General features: G+C 44.4%; 1 protein-coding gene across 4 annotated transcripts in view; it reads left to right on the top strand.

Annotated features, from left to right (window-relative positions):
• Positions 1 to 20,028, top strand: part of LOC140725782 (fibroblast growth factor 12) — a 386,213-nt gene that overhangs the window by 348,976 nt on the left and 17,209 nt on the right. For all 4 annotated transcript variants that reach the window (XM_073041687.1, XM_073041684.1, XM_073041683.1 and 1 more), the window contains one exon: positions 15,868 to 16,066. In XM_073041687.1, coding sequence (XP_072897788.1) covers positions 15,868 to 16,066 — 199 coding nt within the window. The remainder of the gene's footprint in view (positions 1 to 15,867; positions 16,067 to 20,028) is intronic.

Raw genomic sequence — 20,028 nt, 5'->3', positions numbered from 1 at the left:
ATGCAGGCTTATTGCTATCAATGCCACCTGAATTTGTTTTAAGACAATAAAAACATCAGACACAGGAGTAAAATTAGGTCTTTCGGTTCATCATGTCTGCTCCACCATTCCATTGTGTTTGATTTATTACCCCTCTCAACCCCATTCTCCTGCCTTCTCCATAACCCTTGACACCTTGACTAATCAAGAACCTGTCAACCTTCACTTTAAATACATCCAATTACTTGACCTCCACAGTCTCCTGTGGCAATGAATTCCACAGATGCACTACCATCTGGCTAAAGAAATTCATCCTCATCTCTGTTCTAAATGGATAAAAGATGAAGAGAAATTCTGTCATCCATTCTATCAGCGTCAATTCTATCAATTCTTTCAGAGGGCACTCTATAGGAAACACCCTCTATGTCCATTCTATCTAGGCTTTCAGTATTTGATAGGTTTCAGTGAGATTCCCCCTCATTAAGTAAGAAATTGCAGATGTCAGGGAGAGTGACAATGAAGTTAGAAGAGTACATCACAGGAACAAGCCCTTTGGCCTACAATAAGGGCACACATCAATAAGGACCTCACCATCCAGGACGTGCCCTATTCTCATTACTACCATCAGAGAGAAGTCCTGAAGACACACACTCAGCATACTAGAAACAGCTCCTTACCCTCACAAACCCTCAGTGGCCACTTTATGAGGTACATCTGTACATCAGCTCATTCATGCAAATATCTAATCAGCCAATCATGTGGCAGCAACTCAATGCATGAAAGCATGCTGATGTGGTCAGGAGGTTCAGTTGCTGTTCAGACCAAACATCAGAATGGGGAAGAAATGTGATCTAAGTGACTTTGACCGTGGAATGATTGTTGGTGCCAGACGGGGTGGTTTGAGTATCTCAGAAACTGCTGATCTCCTGGGATTTTCACACACAATAATCTCTAGAGTTTACAGAGAATGGTGCAAAACACAAAAAAAAACATCCCGTTCTGTGAGCGAAAACACCTTGTTAATGAGAGAGGTCAGAGGAGAACGGCCAGACTGGTTCAAGCTGACAGGAAGGTGACAGTAACTCAGGTAACCAACAGTGGTGTGCAGAAGAGCATCTCTGAACACACATGTTAAATCTTGAAGCAGATGTGGTAAAGCAACAGAAAACCACAAACATACAGTCAGTGGCCACTTTATTAGGTACTCACTAAAGTGGTCACTAAGTGTATGAGGTGAAATTAATGAGATGGTTTCTGAGCTATCACTCAGTAGGTTGGTCCTGCCATGGGAAATATTGGTGAACTGGGGCCATTCAACTAGACTCGCTGACCTAGTTAACGATCCCTGCCCCAATGGTGAGAATCAGAGAAGAAAATGTTTCCACTCCATAAATCTCCACTTTGAAAATTGGCCTCGGGTAATACAGGTTCCATTTGTTAATTTCAAACACGTTAGATTTTTTTTAAATAGGAAGTGTGGCAAAATTGGACAAAACTCTTGGTGGCCTTGTGAAATACGACCAGGAATTTTGGTTGCTTTAACTTCTTCGTAGCACATCACTACCCCATTTTGCATGATTCTGGGTATCCCAAGGGATCTTTTGGGCCCAGAGAAAAGTACCAGGGGACACTGACAGAGGTGATTCCAAGTTAGCACAGGTGAAAAGAGACCTACTGGTTTAATTTGTTGTTCCAGGAGGTGGAAAAGATTGGTAGACGTATATTCAGTGGCCAATTCATTAAGCACTTTCTGGGTGTATGTTTGTGATCTTCTGCTAATGTAACCCATCCACTTCGAGGTTTGACGTGTTGTGCGTTCAGAGATGCTCTTCTGTACATCACCGTTGGTACACATGTTTATTTGAGTTACTGTCACCTTCCTGTCAGCTTGAACCAGTCCGGCCATTCTCTTTTTTTTTTCCTGCTCATCAGTCTCTTAGAGTTTACAGAAAATAGTGTGAGAAACAAAAAACATCCAGTTTGGTGGCCAAAAATGGCTTGTTGATGAGAGAGGTCTGAGGAGAAGAGAAGGTTCTGGGAATAAAGTTCCATAGTTTGTTGAAAGTGACATCACAGGTAGATAGGGTCGTAAAGAAAACTTTTGGCAGATTGGCCTTCATAAATCAATGTATTGGGTACAGAAGATGGGATGTTATGTTGAAGTTGTACTAGACGTTGGAGAGGCCTAATTTGGAGTTTTGTGTACAGTTCTGGTCACCTACCTACAGGAAAGATGTCAATAAGATTGAAAGAGTACAGAGAAACTTTATAAAGATATTGTGGGACTTGATGACCTGAATTATAGGGAAAGGTTGAATAAGTTAGGATTAATTCCCTAGAGTGTGGGAGAATGAGGGGAGATTTGATAAAGGTGTATAAAATTATGAGGTATGTAGATAGGGTAAAACAGGCCTTTGCAGCTGAGGTTGCATGAGACCAGAACAGGAGGCGATGTTTAAGAGGAACATGAGGGGGAATTTCTTCACTCAGTGGTGCAAGTGTGGAATGAGCTGCCAGCGCAAGTGGTGGATGCAGGTTCAAATTCAAATTGAAGAGAAATAAGAATCAGGTTTAATATCACTGACGTACATCGTGAAATTTGTTGTTAGTCGCCTGCAGTACATTGTGATACATAATATTAAAATCTGTGAATTACATTAAGAAATGTATAACAGTACCTATAAAAAGTATTCACCACTCCTTGGAAGTTTTCATGTTTGATTGTTTTACAACATTGAGTCACAGTGGATTGTTTTGACACTTCCATGTCAAAGTGAAAACAGATCTCTACAAAATTACAGTGTTCCGATGTGGAAAGCTGATAGCGACCTATCGACGCAGACAAATATAACACACAAAATGATTGATTACTTAATTACTCAGCCCCTTCAAGTCAGTATTTAGTAGATGCACCTTTGGCAGCAATTACTGCCTTGAGTCTGTGTGGATAGGTCTCTATCAGCTTTGCACATCTGGACACTGCAAAATGCTTAAGCTCTGTCAGATTACATGGGGATCGTGAGTGAACAGCCAAGTCCAGCCACAAATTCTCAATTGGATTGGGGTCTGGACACTGACTTGGCCACTCCAAAACATTAACATTGTTGTTTTGAAGCCATTCCTGTGTAGCTTTGGCCTTGTGCTTGGAGTCCTTGTCTTGCTGGAAAACAAATCTTCTCCCAAATCGCAGTTCCCTAGCAGACTGCATCAGGTTTTCCTCCAGGATTTCCCTGTATTTTGCTGCAGTCATTTTACCCTCGACCTTCACAAGCCTTCCAGGGTCTGCTGCAGTGAAGCATCCCCACTGCATTTTGCAGCCACCACCAGGCTTCACGGTAGAGATGGTGGGTTACTGATGGTGTGTGGTGTTTGGCTTATGCCAAACATAGTGTTTAGTCTGATGACCAAACAGCTCAATTTTGGTTTCATCAGACCACAGAACCTTCTTCTATCTGACTTCAGAGTCTCCCACATGCCTTCTGGCAAACTCTAACCGAGATTTCACGTGAGGTTTTTTTTCAACAGTGGCTTTCTCTTTGCCACTCTCCCATAAAGCTGCGATTGGTGAAGCACCCAGGCAACAGTTGTTGTATGCACAGTCTCTCCCATCTCAGCCACTGAAGCTTGTAACTCCTCCAGAGTTGTCATAGGTCTCTTGGTGGCCTCCCTCACTAGTCCCGTTCATGCACAGTCACTCAGTTTTTGAAGACGGCCTGCTCTAGGCAGATTTACAGCTGTGCCATATTCTTTCCATTGACAACCGTATTGGGATATTCAGTGACTTGGAAATTTTCTTGTATCCATCTCCTGACTTGTGGTTTGTCTATAACCTTTTGCAGAGTTGTTTGGAGTGTTCTTTTGTCATCACAGTGTAGTTTTTGCCAGGATATTGACTCGCCAACAGTTGGACATTCCAGATACAGGTGTATTTTTACTACAATCAATTGAAACACCGTGACTGCACATAGAGCTCCATTTAACTCATTCTAAAACCAGTTAGCTGCACCGGAGATGATTTGGTGTGTCATATTAAAGGAGGTAAATACTCATGCCATCATGCCATCAATTATTTTGTGCTTTATGTTTGTAATTAATTTAGTTCACTTTGTAGAGATCTGTTTTCACTTTGACACAAAAGAATCTTTTTTCTGTTGATCAGTGTCAAAGAAGCCAAACTAATCAGCTGTGATTCAATGTTGTAAAACAATAAAACATGAAATCTTCCAGTGGGGGGGGGGGGTGATTACTTTTTATAGGCACTGTATATATTAAAAAGTTAAATTAAATAAGTAGTGAAAAAAGTAGTGATTTAGTGTTTATATGTTCAAAATCAGATAGCTGAGGGGGAGAAACGGTTCCTGAATCACTGAGTGTGGATTCAAGTTCAAGTTTATTGTCATCTGACTGTACATATAAACAACCAAATGAAACAACATTCCTTTGGAGCAAAGCACACAAAATGCTGGAGGAACTCAGCAGGCCAGGCAGCATCGATGGTAAAAATCACAGTCAACTTTTCAGGCCGAAACCCTTCGGCAGGACCAACTGTGCTTTTCCCCATAGACGCTACCTGACCGGTTGAGTTCCTCCAGCACTTTGTGTGTGTTGCTGGGATTTCCAGCATCTGCAGATTTTCTTACGTCCCTCTGGACCACGGTGCATCCACACAACATTTATCACACACAGCACAGAAAACAAATTATCATTCGAAGTGTGTGTAATGCCCAGCACAGGTAAACAGTAAACAGCTCGCTGTCCTACTGACGAGACCTCGGTGGTGGCAAGCTATTCGTCAGTCTCACAGCCTGAGGGAAGAAGCTGTTCCCCAGTCTGATAATCCTAGTCCTGATACTTCTGTACCTCTAGGTGTTATGGGGGGGGGGGGGGAGGAGGGACACCCCACAATCCTCTCAGCAGTTTTGACTGTCCTCTGTAGGGCCTTGCAGTCTGATGCCTTGCAGTTTCCATATCATTCAATGATGCAGCCAAACAGGACTTTTTCAAAGGTGCTCCTGTAAAGAGTTGTTAGAATGGTGGGGGCAGCCTTGCACCCCAATCTTTCAGAAAGTGATTAATGGCTTCTTCTTTGATTTAGGTCAATCAACTGTTGTTGGTTTAGGTCAGATCATCAGGAGTTGCTGTGGGTCCCCGTTAGATCGACAGGAGACGCTTTGGTCCAGGTTAGATTGTTACATGGCTGGGAGGGGTATGGAGGGTCCAGATCCAGGTGCAGTGAATGGGACTAAGCAGATTAATAGACTAGATGGGTATGAGGGCCTGTTTCTGTGCTTTATGATTCTATGATTTTATGCCTTACAGTCTTATGATCTTTGGGTAATCATCATCATCATTAGGTGCTGTTCCGTATGAGGTAGGCAATCATAGACTTCCATCTGTCTTAATCTGTCTTTCCATCTGTTGTTCTTATTCTTTCCTCTCTCCATGACCATGATTGTTCTTGGCAAATTCTTCTGCAGAAGATTTTTGCCATTGCCTTCTGTACAAGAAGGGTGACCCCAGTCACTAGCACCACTCTTCAGAGATTCAGAAACATGAGAAAAGCTGCAGGTGCTGGAAATCCAAGCAACACCCACAAAATGCTGGAGGAACCAGGCAGGTCGGGCAGCATCGATGGAAATGAATAAGCAGTTGATGTTTCAGGCAGAAACCCTTCATCAGGACTGGAAAAAAAGATGAGAAGTTAGAGTAAGAAGGTGGGGGAAGGGGAGGAAGAAGCTTGCCTGGCGTCAGTGGTCACAAAACCAGGACTCGGGATGTGCACCAGCTGCACATACGACCATCCATCACCTGCTCCATGGCTTCATTGACACTGATCGGGGGCGAAGCAGGTGCTACCCTTTGCCCAAGGGTGACCTGCAGACTGGCAGAGGGAAGGAGTGCCTTACACCTCCTTTGGTAGAGATATACCTCCTTCCTGCCACCCACTTGGGGTATTATCAGTGCCATAACTCACACCACTTTTAATGGCATCTAAACTATTAAAGAGGCCACATTTAATGACTTCATTAAAAAAAAATCAATGCTTAAAGTTTTATGTTGTGGTTCCCAGGAGACCCTCACTGTGAACACTGCTACATTACATTGCCGGTTTCTTCTTATGCAGAAGATTTTATTTCCTTCAGGATTAATAACTGTTTGCTTTAGAAGAGCTGAATCCCAACCGGACTGCTGTGTCGCCCGGTGCCCGGTACCTGAGGTTGCCCTTTCATACTGAAGGAAACGGAGAGAGGCTTGCTGGCTCCACTCATTGTGGGATGAGTCCCTCCAGCAATTACAAAGAAGGGATTCCAGTGACTGTTAAATTAGGAGTTTGAGGAGATTTCTTATGTCACCAAAGACACTCGTAAATTTCTACAGATGTAACGTGGAGAGCATTTTGACTGGGTGCTTCACCAGACCTTAACTAGTTCACCTTGCGCCCCCGTGGAACGCGGGAGATTGGAGAAGTGTGGCAGATGATAGATGAACCCTTCCCATCCAGCCTCTTATTGTGACCTCTTGACCCTTCATCAGGTCTCCATTCTCTCTCTCTCTCCTTTTACCGCTTCACTTCTCCGTCAGCTGCCCATGCCGTCCTTCTGGTGCCCCTTTCTCCCCTCTCCTACCAGATTCCTTCTTCTTCAGCTCTTTACCTCTTCCACCTATCATCTCCCTGCTTCTTATTTCACCCACCCACCCACCTTTCCCCACACCTGGTCTCATCTATCACCTGCCAGTTTATTCTCTTTTACCTCCCCCAACCTTATTATTCTAGCTTCTGCCCCCCTTCCTTTCCAGTGCTGATGAAGGGTCTAGGCTTGAAACATAGACTGTTTATTCCCATTCGTGACCTGTTGAGTTCCTCCAACGTTTTGTGTGTGTTGCCCAGGGCGGCATGGTAGTGTAATGGTTAGCACAACACTTTACAGAACGAACTTGGGGGGGTAGGGAGGAGTATGAGTGATAGTTGAAACCAGGTGAGGTGGAAGGGGGGATGAAGTGAAAAGCTCAGAAGGGACGAGTGGAAGAGGTAAGGGGCTGAAGAGGAAGGAAACTGACAGGAGAGGAGAGTGGAGCATTGGAGAACATAGACCATAGTAATCCACAGCACATTACAGGCCCTTTGGCCCACAATCCTGTGCCGACCATGTAACCTACTCTAGAAACTACCTAGAATTTCCCTACTGCATAGCCCTCTATGAGCTCCAGGCACCTATCTAAGAGTCTCTTAAAAGACCCCATTGTATCCGCTTCCACCACCGTCACTGGCAGAGCATTCCATACACCCACCACTCTCTGTGTGGTAAAACTTACCCCGACATCCCCCTTGTACCTACTTCCAAGCAGCTTAAATCCACACCCCCTCATATTAACCATTTCAGCCCTGGGAGAAAGCCTCTGGGTAGCCACACGATCAATGCCTCTCAGCATCTTATACGCCTCTGTCAGGTCACCTCTCAACCTCCGTCGCTCCAAGGAGAAAAGGCCGAGTTCACTCAACCTATTCTCATAAGGTACGCCCTCCAATTCAGGCAACATCCTTGTAAATCTCCTCTGCACTCGATATCTATAGTATTCATATCCTTTCTATAGTGAAGTGACCAGAACTGACCACAGTAAGGGGAAGAAGGGGGTCACTGTATTTATTGATTGAGATGCTGTACAGAACAGGCCCTTCTGGCCCACAGCTCACACTGCCCAGCAATCCCTGATTTAACCCCGGCCTAATCACAGGACAATTACAATAACCAATTGACCTACAAACCAGTATGTCTTTGGACTGTGGGAGAAAACTGGAAAACCAGGAATAAACCCACTTAGTCACAGGGAGAACATACAGACTCTGTACTGGTGGCAGCAAGCATTGATGGCCACGTTTCCACCGGCATTTTGTGTGTATTGCTCCAGGTTTCCAGCATCTGCAGAACCTCGTGTTGGTGACTTCAAGGCTGTGGGTCTGCTGTCAGAGAGATGAAGGAATGCTGATTCATTGTGAAGTAGGGACTGTTCTGAGGAGAGGACAAATGGATGTGATCTCCCTCAGCCAGAGAGGAGGCAGAAGGGAAAGATTTAGTACATCAACATTGACGCAGGCAATTGCTGATAATGGATGGACTAAGTGGATTAAAGATAGAAGAATGAAAGCAAAATAACGACTCAGAAATCCTGCAAAGTCTCTATTAGAAATTGTTTTTGTTCTTGGATTTGTACAACACCATCTCTGCCCCATTCTGCTTTGATGCCCTTTGTTGAAAAAGTTGATGTGGAGATGATGTTTCCTATAGTGAGGGTTTCTAGAACCAGAGGACACAACCTTAGAATAGAAGGATAACCCTTGAGAACAGAGATGGGGAGGAATTTCTTTAGCTGGAGGTGGGTGAATGCGTGGAATTCATTGACACAGATGACTGTGGGGGCCAAGTCATTGGGTATATTTAAAGCAGAGGTTAATAGATTCTTGATTAGTCAAGGTGTCAAAGGTTATGGGGAGAATGTAGGAGGATGGGGTTGAGAGGGATAAGAAATTAGACATGATGGAATGGTAAGCAGATGATGGGCTGAATGGCCTGCTTCTGCCCCTATGACATATGGTCTTCGGAGATGTGAGGAGGAAGAACATACAAACATACACAGAACATAGACATCTCCGGAAGTCGGGATTAATCCCGATTCTCTGCAGCAGCGAGGCAGTGGCTCTACCGTTTGCGTCACACCTGCTGGGCAAGCTGTGCCCTTTCTCAAGGCAAACTGGCAGACTACGGCTGGAACGTTTCCAAATAGGGGACAGAACTGGGGACTCCCCAATCCTCGTGAGCACAGTCTCTCACAGGGTGTGCTTATCCCCATCTCGCTGCTGTAAGCGCTCTATATTTGTCTTTTGGAAGGCAAACCAGGCCTATAAATGTATCTGATATTCCAGAACCAGACTCTGTGATGTCAGTAACCTACTTCCAGTCTCAAAAGGAGCCAAAAATAGTTGGTTTGAAAGTCGACGGTGTTCCTCCTAAGATCTGGTACAGCGGATCAACACACAGGAAGCAGCTGCAGACGGATAAAGTTCAGGATGTGAAGGCTATAGAAGTGCACACTCACACCTACTGGGAACACAAGCTGGACTGCGGCACTGCCTTGCTATCATCATAAACTAATCAAATTAAGCCCCCCCCCCCATGTGATTTCAGAGTCATTTCCATACCAAGAAGCTGTGAAGTTATGCATTGTGGTTGCCCAGGGGGAGGTGGGTTGAAAAAATAAGACAGAATTTCTCACAGAATATGACCTTCATGCAGCAAGAGGTGAAGCCATTTTGTGCACAGAAAGATCAAACACAGCATCTTGACAATGGCCGGAAAATCTGCTTTCATTGATGTTGATGCAATACCACAGATTTCATGACCTACCCTCAGTAGCTGCTTTATCAGGTATCACTGAGTGCGTGTTTGTGGTCTTCTGCCGGGTAGTCCATCCACTTCAAGGTTCAATGTGTTGTACATTCAGAGATGCTCGTCTGCACACCACTGTTGTAACGCGTGGTTATTTGAGTTACTGTCACCTTCCTGTCAGCTTGAACCAGTCTGGCCATTCTCCTCTGATCTCTCTCATCAACAAGGCATTTTCACCCACAGAACTGACACTCCCTGGATGTTTTTTTTTTGTTTTTCACACCATTCTCTGTAAACTCCAGAGACTGAGATACTCAAACCACCCTATCTGGCGCCAACAACCAACCATGGCCTTACATCACATTTCTTTCCCATTTTGAAGTTTGGTCTGAACAACAAATGAATCTCTCACCATGTCTGCGTGCTTTAATGCATTGTGATGTTGACAGTTGATTGGCAGGTTAGATGTTTGCATTAACGATCAGGTGTTCAAGTGTAACTAATAAAATCCCAGGAGCTCAGCAGTTTCTGAGATACTCAAAACACCCCGATCGTTCCACGATCAAAGTCACTTATATCTTCCCAGTTCTAATGTTAGGTCTGAACCTCAACGGAACCTCTTGGCAGTAACTCAGATAAACGTGTTACAACAGTGACGTGCAGAAGAGCATCTCTGAATGTACACTCAGTGGCCACTTTATTAGGAACTTCCTGAACCTTATGAAGAGGCCACTGTATATATATTTTCTTTAATAATAAATTTACTTTGACTATTGGAATGGAGTATAAATCACAGAGATTCCATGAACCTGAAATATAAGCCGTTGTTTCAATGAATTATAATATTTTCTGTCAGCTTGTCCTATCAACGCATCTAGTTGTCATCACAAAGAACAACATGAACCTGAAGAACTCTGAAAACTTTTGCATGAGGTTCAGAATCAGATCAGGTTTAATATAACTGGCATATGCTTTGAAATATGTTGCAATACATAATAAAAACTTTTAATTACAAAGATATATAAAAATAATAGAGTAATGCAAGAATAGAGCAAAAAAAGGGGGAAATGGTGAGGTAGTGTTCATGGGTTCACTATCCATTCAGAAATCTGATTATGGAGGGAAGAAGCTGTTCCTAAAATGTTGAGTGTGTCTTCAGGCTCCTGTCCCTCTTCCCTGATGGTAGCAATGAGAAGAGGACATGTCCTGGATGATGGTGGTCCTTACTTCTGGATGCCTCCTTGATGATGAGGCATCCACTTTTGCAGATGTCCTCAATGCTGGGGAGGCTGGTGCCCATGATGGAGCTGGCCGAGTTTGTAACTTTCTGCAGCTTTTTCCGATCCTGTGCAGTGGCCCCTCCATTCCAGGTGGTGATGCAACTAATTAGACTGCTCTCTTTGGTACATCTGCAGAAATTTGCGAGAGTCTTTGGTGACATACCCAGTCTCTTCAAACTCCTGATGAGAAATAGCCTCTTTGTAATTGCATCAATATGTTGGGCCCATAATGAGGTTCTGTGCTTGTTTTCCATTCTAACTTGCTATATTGAAGATCGAAATTCTATACTTTCAATTGGTTGTGATGGCCCTTGGCGTAAAGGCTTGTCAGCACCACTATTCATTTGGATGTATGCTGTAAGTACCCTGACACTTTGTAGTTAATGCAGAGTACCACATCTATTGTGTCTTTATTTTGTCCTCCTAATGAGCTGGTAGAGCGGGTAACATTTTGAGCACTGTCTGCCTGGGCTACGAGTCTCTGCAGTAGTCAGCTTCACTTTGCGCACTTACATTGGAGCTGACAGCACGTTCTGGAATGCCGCAGCTGTTCGGGGAGTACCTGTCAGGTTGTGAGTACATCAAGGTAGAGCCCAGATGCGTTGAGCAGCCTCCTTTGTCCAAATGCCTGCTGTTTGCTGAATGTCTTTTTGTGCATTTAATTCGTTTGACTGATAGGAGTCTCAAGGAGGGAGCAGCTTCTGCAAAACCACTCCAGAGGTATCATTGCAAACTCAAAGTTGAAAGTTCCAAGTAAATTTATTATCAATGTAAATATATGTCGCCATCTACAAACCCAAGATTCGCTTTCTCGCGGGCATACGCAGTGAATTCAAGAACCATAGTAGAAACAATAAAAGACCACACCCTACAGGATGGACAGGCAATCAGTGTGCAAAAGACAACACACTGCAAATACAAAAAGAGGTAAAAAAGAAATACTAGTGATAGTGAATAAGTAAACAATAAGTATCCAGAACATGAGATGAAGAGTCCTTGAAAGTGAGTCCATAGGTTGTGGGAACAGGTCATTGTCGGCGTGAGTGAAGTTATCCTCACTGGTTCAAGATCCTGATGGGTGAGGGGTAATAACTGTTCTTGAACCTGGTGGAGTGAATCCTGAGGCTCCTGCACCTTCTTCCTGATGGTAACAGTGAGAAGAGGGCATGACCTGGGTGGTGGGGTCCTTGATGTCAGATGATACTTTCCTATGACAGCTCAATGGTGGCAAGGGTCTTACATGTGATGAATTGGGCTGTATCCACTACTTTTTCTAGGACTTTCTGTTCAAGGGCATCGGAGTTTCCTTGCCAGGCCATGATGCAAACAGTTGAAAGCATCCCACCTGGATGCATTAGGGCTGTGCACTGCCTGTGATCACAAGAAACAGCAGAGAGTTGTGGACACAGCTCACCACAACACAGAAACCAGGTTCCCTTGCATGTACTTGGTTCTCACTTCTCACTGCCTTGGTAAAGCAGCCAACATAATCAAAGACCCATCCATCCTGGAGATTCCCTGCTTCTCCCTTCTCCAATCAGGCAGCAGATGCACAGCAACACACACAAAATACTGGAAGAACTCAGCATGTCTGGCAGCATTCATGGAAATGAACAAACAGTTGATGAAGCAGATAGAAACATAGAAAATAGGTGCAGGAGTAGGCCATTCGGCCCTTCAAGCCTGCACCACCATTCAGTATGATCACGGCTGATCATCCAACTCAGAACCCTGTACCTGCTTTCTCTCCATACCCCCGATCCCTTTAGCCACAGGTCCATATCTAACTTCCTCTTAAATATAGCCAATGAACCGGCCTCAACTGTTTCCCATGGCAGAGAATTCCACAGATTCACCAATCTCTGTGTGAAGAAGTTTTTCCTCATCTCGGTCCTAAAAGGCTTCCCCTTTATCCTTAAACTGTGACCCCTCATTCTGGACTTCCCCAACAAAGACCTGACTACACATTCAACCAGGCTCAAAGACAGAGTAACAGTATCTAATTGAGACAGCCAATAGAGCCTGTCTTGGTCAAACTACTTAGATGTCACTGCTATGAAAGCTCCTCCACTTCCTCAGGAGGCTAAAGAATAGTAACATCCCCTTTGACCCTCGATAATTTTTATTGATGCACCCTTGAAAGTATCCTAACAGATGTGTTGCAGTTTGGTGTGGACAGCTGCTCTGCCCAAGACCCCAGGAAACTGCAGAGAATCGTGGACACGGCTCAGCACATCACAGAAACCAGCCTTCCCTCCATGGCAATCAAGAGAAAATTTGCAGATGCTGGAAATCTGAGCAAAACACAAAATGCTGGTGGAACTCAGCAGGCCAGGTAGCATCTATGGAAAAGGCTAGTCAATGTTTTGGGCCGAGACCCTTCATCAGGACCTGACGTTATGATCTTACACGTATTGTCTACCTGCACTACACTTTCTCTGTAGCTGTATCGCTTTATTCTGCATTCTGTTATTGTTTTCCCTGTACTAGCTCAATGCACTGATGGGATGAATTGATCTGTATGAAAAATAAGCTGTTGAATGTAACTTCAAAAACATAACAATGAAAATCAAATTCCAATTCCAATTAGTGCTCCAGAAACATGGATAGAAATCTGGGGAAGTACGTTTACGTTTCAACTGACTTGAGTGGGACTGGAACCTTCAAGGTATTGAGAGAGCCCAGAGAAGATGCAACCCCATGACTTAGGGAAAGCTGAAGAATGGAAATAGATAAACACAAGAGATTCTGCAGATGCTGGAAATCCAGAGTCGTCATCTTCTTCTCCTTAAGCCCATCACTCCTACTGGGGCATAGGCTGCCGACAACAGCTCACCAGAGTCCTCTGTCCTTGGCCAGTCTTTCAAGGTGTAGCCCACCGAAGAACGTTCTTTCCCAGGGATAAGGTCTTTCATGTTTCTGTTGGCGTAGCTCTGGGTTATTTATGGGATGGGCTTTCTAGCCCCACGTCCAACCTTTCTCCTTTCATAGCTGGGCTTGACGGAGTTTGGAAATCCAGAGGGACAGATGCAAAATTCTGGAGGAACTTAACAGGTCAGGCAGCATCTATGGAGAGGAAGAAAGAGACAGAAGGACTTGAGGAAGGATCTCAGCCCGAAACATCGACTATATCCCTCTCCATACTTGCTGCCTGATCTGCTGAGTTCCTCCAGCACTGTGTATGTGTTAGGCCAGAAATCCAAGAGCCCAGGGAGGACCTGAAGTGGAGATCTTTGGCCAGTTAACTAATGAAGATAAAAATTTTAAACCTGAATTGCCCATTCTGGAGGCAGTACAGGTCAACAAGAATGTAGGAGAGTGGATGAATGGGTTTGTTGTGGGCTTGGATGGGAGTTTGATAGTTTTGGTTAAGTAGTTTGATACTAGTCATGCTCGAGGAAAAGTTCAGGATTCAAGATTTAAATTTATTTATCACGTGTATATGTAAAGATACACTCGATTAACTACCTCCTGTACCTCATAAAGTGGCCACTGGGTGTATGTTTGTGGTCTTCTGCTGCTGTAGCCCATCCACTTCAAGGTTCGATGTGTTGTGCATTCAGAGATGCTCTTCTGCACACCACTGTTGGAACAGTATGCATGATTCTTTACTTCGTGGTACAGCACGGAATAGGTTCTTCCGACCCTTCAACCCACACTGCCCCAGCAACCCCCGACAAACCTGATTAACCCTAACCTAATCACAGGACAACTTACAATGACCAATTAACATACCGGGTTAGTCTTTGGACTGTAGAAGGAAAATGGAGTACCCGGCTGAAAACTCACACATTCCACATTCACATTCCTTACAGAATGACGTGAGCTGTAATAGTGTCACCTGCCCACTATGATCCATCCCATGGTCATTTGAGTTACTGCCTCCTTCCTGTCAGCTTGAACCGGTCTGGCCACTCTCCTCTGACCTCTCTCATTAACAAGCCTGCTCAGTGGCATTTTCACCCAAGAACCACCACTTGCTGGACGGTTTTTGTCTTTCATACCATTCTCTGTAAACTCCAGAGACTGTTGCGCATGAAAATCCCAGGAGATGAGCAATTCCTGAGGTACTCAAACCACCCTGTCTACCAAACAGTTATTCCACGGTTAAAGTCGCTTAGATCATATTTCTACCTCGTTCTAATGTTTGGTCTGAACAACTGAATCACTTGACCATGTCTGCATGCTTTTATGCATTGAGCTGCTGCCATGTGATTGGTGGATTAGATATTTGCATTAATGATCAGGTGTACAGGTGTGTCTGAGAAAGTGGCCACCAGGTGTATCATGAAATGCTTCATTTGCAGTAACGACTAACACACCTGAGGATGTGCTGGGGGCAGCCCGGAAGTGTCACCACACATTCCGGTGCCAACACAGCATGTCCACAAAGCTCAACGTTTATCTAGACCATAGCATTTCACAGCCCACCCATCCATGTACTGATACAAATTTATCTTCAATGTTAAAATCCACACTCTCACCAGCCTCTGAGTGAATCCCCTCATGTTCCCCTTAAACATTTCACCTTTTGCCCTTAAATCATGACCTCTAAGCCTGCTTCCTATCTACATACCCCTTTTCCCTACACATGGTCTATATCCCCCCCCCCCCCATTCTCTGTATATTCATCTTCAATGTTCCAATTGAACCTATTATAAAAGTACGTACATGTCACCATACTGTACTACCTTGAGACTTTGTTTCTTGTGGGGATTTACATGAAAATAAATAGATATGTATTGTGTTGTTTGCACCCTGGTCCCAGAGGGGTGTTTTTTCATGTACATGAACATAGTCACAGAACACTCCAGCACAGAAACAGGACAACACACACAAAATGCTGCAGCAACTCAGCAGGCCAAGTAGCATGTGTGGAAAAAAGCACAGTTGATGTTTTGGGTCAAGACCCTGCTGAAGTTGCTTAGATTTGCAACATCTGCAGATTTTCTCCTGTTTGTGATAGAAACAGGACCTTTGGCCCATCTAGTCTGAACTGGACCATTAGTCTGCCAATCTGTTCCGTAGACATACACCCAGACCTATATCCTCCATACCTCTCCCATCCATGTGTCTATCCAACATTCTCTCGAAACTCTGGCAGCTCGCTTCACACTCACACCACCCTCTGAGTGAAGAAGCTTCCCACTACGTTCCTCTTAGATCATAAATTTTACTTTGAACTTTCATGCAGCCTTTCACTATCTCCTGTGTTTCTGTACCAGGAGCTCTTCACTGCGGAGTGCAAGTTCAAAGAGTCCGTGTTTGAGAACTACTACGTCATCTACTCTTCAACGCTGTACCGGCAGCAGGAGTCCGGCAGAGCCTGGTTCCTGGGCCTCAACAAAGATGGGCAGGTGATGAAGGGGAACCGCGTCAAGAAGACCAAGCCATCTTCCCATTTCCTTCCCAAGCCAATCGAAGGTGGGTGCTCACTTCTGCATTTTTTATTTATTTATTGAGATACAGTGTGGAATGTGTCCATCCGGCTCTTCGAGCTGTGCCAACCAACAGCCCCTGGTTTCACCCTTGCCTAATCGCAGGACAGTTTACAGTGATCAATTAACCCAACAACCGGCATGCCTTTGGCCTGTGGGAGGAAACTGGAGCAGTCATGGGGAAAACGTACAAACTCCTTACAGACAGTGGCTTATGGTTGTGGGGTAATAACTGTTCCTGAACCTGGTGGTGTGGGACCTGATGGTTGTGGGGTAATAACTGTTCCTGAACCTGGTGGTGTGGGACCTGATGGTTGTAGGTTAATAACTGTTCCTGAACCTGGTGGTGTGGGACCTGATGGTTGTGGGGTAATTACTGTTCCTGAACCTGGTGGTGTGGGACCTGATGGGTGTAGGTTAATAACTGTTCCTGAACCTGGTGGTGTGGGACCTGATGGTTGTGGGGTAATAACTGTTCCTGAACCCTGGTGGTGTGGGACTTGATGGTTGAGGGGTAATAACTGTCCCTGAACCTGGTGGTGGAGTAATAACTGTTCCTGAACCTGGTGGTGTGGGACCTGATGGTTGTGGGGTAATAACTGTTCCTGAACCTGGTGGTGTGGGACCTGATGGTTGTAGGTTAATAACTGTTCGTGAACCTGGTGGTGTAGGACATCCTCCCCAATGGCAGCAGCGTGGCTTGGATGCTGGGGTCCTTGATGACAGATGCTGTTTCGTGTGGTGATGCTCATCGGTGGGGAGGGCTTTACTCGTGATGGACTGGGCCGTATCAACTACCTTTTGTCAGTTCTCTGTTCAAGGGCAAACTCATCAAGGAATTACTGACAATAAAAGACACCAAATCTGGGCTGGGGAACAGTTAAATTCGATTGATAGCTATGAAATTGCCCGTTTAGCAGATGTGAACCTCAAAGTTCAAAGTAAATTTATCGTCAAAGTACAGACATGTAACTATATTCAACCCTGAGATACATTTTCTTGTGAGCGTACTCAATAAATCTATAGAATAATAACAGAATCAATGAAAGACTGTCCAACCAGAGTGTAGAAGACAACAAACTGTGCAAATGCAAAATGAAGAAGAAATAATAAATAAATAAATAAACAAACAGACAAACAAACAAACAAACAAACAAGCAAGCAAGCAAGCAAGCAAGCAAGCAAGCAATAAATATTGAGAGCATGAGATAAAGAGTCCTCGAAAGTGAGTCCATAGGTTGTGGACACGAGGAAATCTGCAGATGCTGGAAATTCAAGCAACACACACAAAATGCTGGTGGAACACAGCAGGCCAGGCAGCATCTATAGGAAGAAGTACAGTCGACGTTTCGGGCCGAGAGAAGGGTCTCGGCCTGAAACATCGACTGTACTTCCTCCAAGAGATGCTGCCCGGCCTGCTGCGTTCAACCAGCATTTTGTGTGTGTTGCCATTGGTTGTGGAAACAGCTCAGTGCTGAGGTGAGTGAAGTTGAGTGAAGTTATTCCCTCTGGTTCAAGAGCCTGATGGTTGAGAGGTTATAACTGTTCCTGAACCTGGTGGTGTGGGTCCTGAAGCTCCTGTACCTCCTTCCTGATGACAGCAGCGAGAAAGACAGATTTTAAATGCTATTATTTGAAAATTCTATTCTGAAACATTTCTTTCAAAATGAGTTTTTAATCCTTAATGGGTTTTAGCTTAAATTGTGTAAGGCTTAGCACCTATGTGAGTTAATCAAAAGATGATAAACACAAGAGATTCTGCAGATGCTGAAAATCCGAAACACCTTTGCTCCATGGGATTTCCCAGTGGCCACTCGTTTTTAATTCTACTTGCCATTCCCATTTACATTCTGACATGTTGGCCCATGGGCTCCTATACTGCCACAACGAGGCCATACTCGGTTGGATGATCAACACCTTGTACTCTGGGTAGCCTCCAACCTGATGGCCTGAACAGCAACGTCCCTAACTTCTGGTAGTTTCTTCCCCCCTAACTTTCTCTCTTTGTCCATTCCCCATTCTGGTTCTTCTCTCACCCCTTCGCCTCACCTTCCACTGGTGTCCCTTTCTCCCATGCTCCACTGCCATCTCCTATCAGATTCCTTCATCTTCAGCTCTTTACCTCTTCCACCTATCACCTCCCACATTCTTGCTTCAGCCCCACTCCCCCACCCACCTGCCTTCCTCCTCACCTGGTCGCACCTGTCATGTGTCAGCTTGTACGCCTCATCCATCTTACTCTGACTTTCCTTTCCAGTCCTGAAGAAAGGGCTCAGTCCCTTTATTCCCCTCCATTGATGCTGCCCGGCCTGCTGAGTTCTTTAAGCATATTTTTGTGTAAATTAAAGATGACATTGCTTACAGTCATTGTATTTACCATTCCATGTGAAAAACACAGATTATTCACCATCACACGTTTTCTCTCGATATATATATATATATATTCACCTTTCTATGCTGCCTCTGTGAATGTAACAACACGCTTTATTCTGAACACAAGATTCTGCAGACGCTGGAAGTCCAAAGTAACACACACAAAATGCTGGAGGAACTCAGCGGGTCAGGCAGTATCTATGGAGTCGGTATTTCAGGCCTGGTGAAAGGCCTCGACCTGAAATGTCGACCCCTTTTTTCCTTTCCACAGATGCAACCTGACCTGCTGAGTTCCTCCAGCATTTTAAGCGTGTTTCTCTTTATTCAGTAAGTTTTGCTGTTCATTTTGTGCTTCTGTTACAATCCTGTAGATGCAGGAAATTGGAAATTAGTGGGAAGCAGGCAGTATAGGCAGTGTCTGTCAGGAACCTGAACTATTACCTTTCAAATCGAGGCCTTCACAGCCCTTTCAGCCTGCTTTTATTTTTACAACAATACAAACATTTATTCACTCACAAAATGATCAGAAGTTTACAGAACCTTTAACAATTTCAAATTAAAATATGTTTTCCGTTATCTTCAAAGCGCTCAATTCCTTGGGTGGCTACTGTTCTTGGAGCTCTCCCACTGTACCCATAGAGACCACATGTTCCCTCTCCAAGAACACCCAGACATGGACATAACCCTGGAAGAGGGGCAAAATCCTTGACCTGTGAATGGGCATCTTTTCCAGGCCCAGGAGCAAGTCCAGTAGGAGCTCCCCTAAGCGTCCCACTCCACCTCCTCAACTGAAGAACACTGAAAAACATTTAACGCTTCAGAAAAGTTTTGATGGCTGCTGATTTCAGAACAACTCTGAACTTTTTGTTTGTCTCAACATTAATATTCAGTCAGACATCAAATATTAATGCACAGTACCTGAAGAATCATCAAAGATTCATGTAAAAAACGCAATTTCAGAGATGCTCAGAAAGTCAGACATTTTATATCAAGAAACACACAGTCGATGGCCTGTGAACAGAACTCAGAAAGATTAGGGTTAAGATTAAAAGAGAGATGAAAGCTCGCAGGCACCTCTACTTTCTCCGAAGGCTCAGAGAATTCGGCGTGATCTCTGATTTCCTTTGCACCCTATCCAAATGCTTGGTCCTTTCACAGCTTGGCACAGCAACTGCTGAACCAGTTCCACGACCTATGGACTCACTTTCCTGTTGGGCAGTAGGTACAAAAGTTGCCTCTGTCTCCCAACTCCCCCCTTCCTCCCCCCTCCCACCCAACTCCTACATACCTCCTTAGTCCACCAATCACCTCAAGCTCCTGGTTCCTCTCTCAAAGCAAGTTTACTATCAAAGTACTTGTATGTCACCATAGACAACCCTGAGATTCATTTTCTTGTGGGCATTCACAAAAACACAACAGAATCAATGGAAAATTAGACACAAGAACTGACAAACGAATGTGCAAAAGAAGACAAACTGTGTAAGTACAAGAAAGCAAACAAACAATAACAATAAGTAAATAAGTAACAGATAATACTGAGAATATGAGTTGTAGAGTGCTTGAGAGTGAAACCTT

This window comes from Hemitrygon akajei, chromosome 3, assembly GCF_048418815.1.
Source record: "Hemitrygon akajei chromosome 3, sHemAka1.3, whole genome shotgun sequence".
NCBI classification, from domain to species: Eukaryota; Metazoa; Chordata; class Chondrichthyes; order Myliobatiformes; family Dasyatidae; genus Hemitrygon; species Hemitrygon akajei.
Note: the sequence above shows the minus strand (reverse complement) of the source record. Positions and strands in the feature narration are given on the sequence as shown.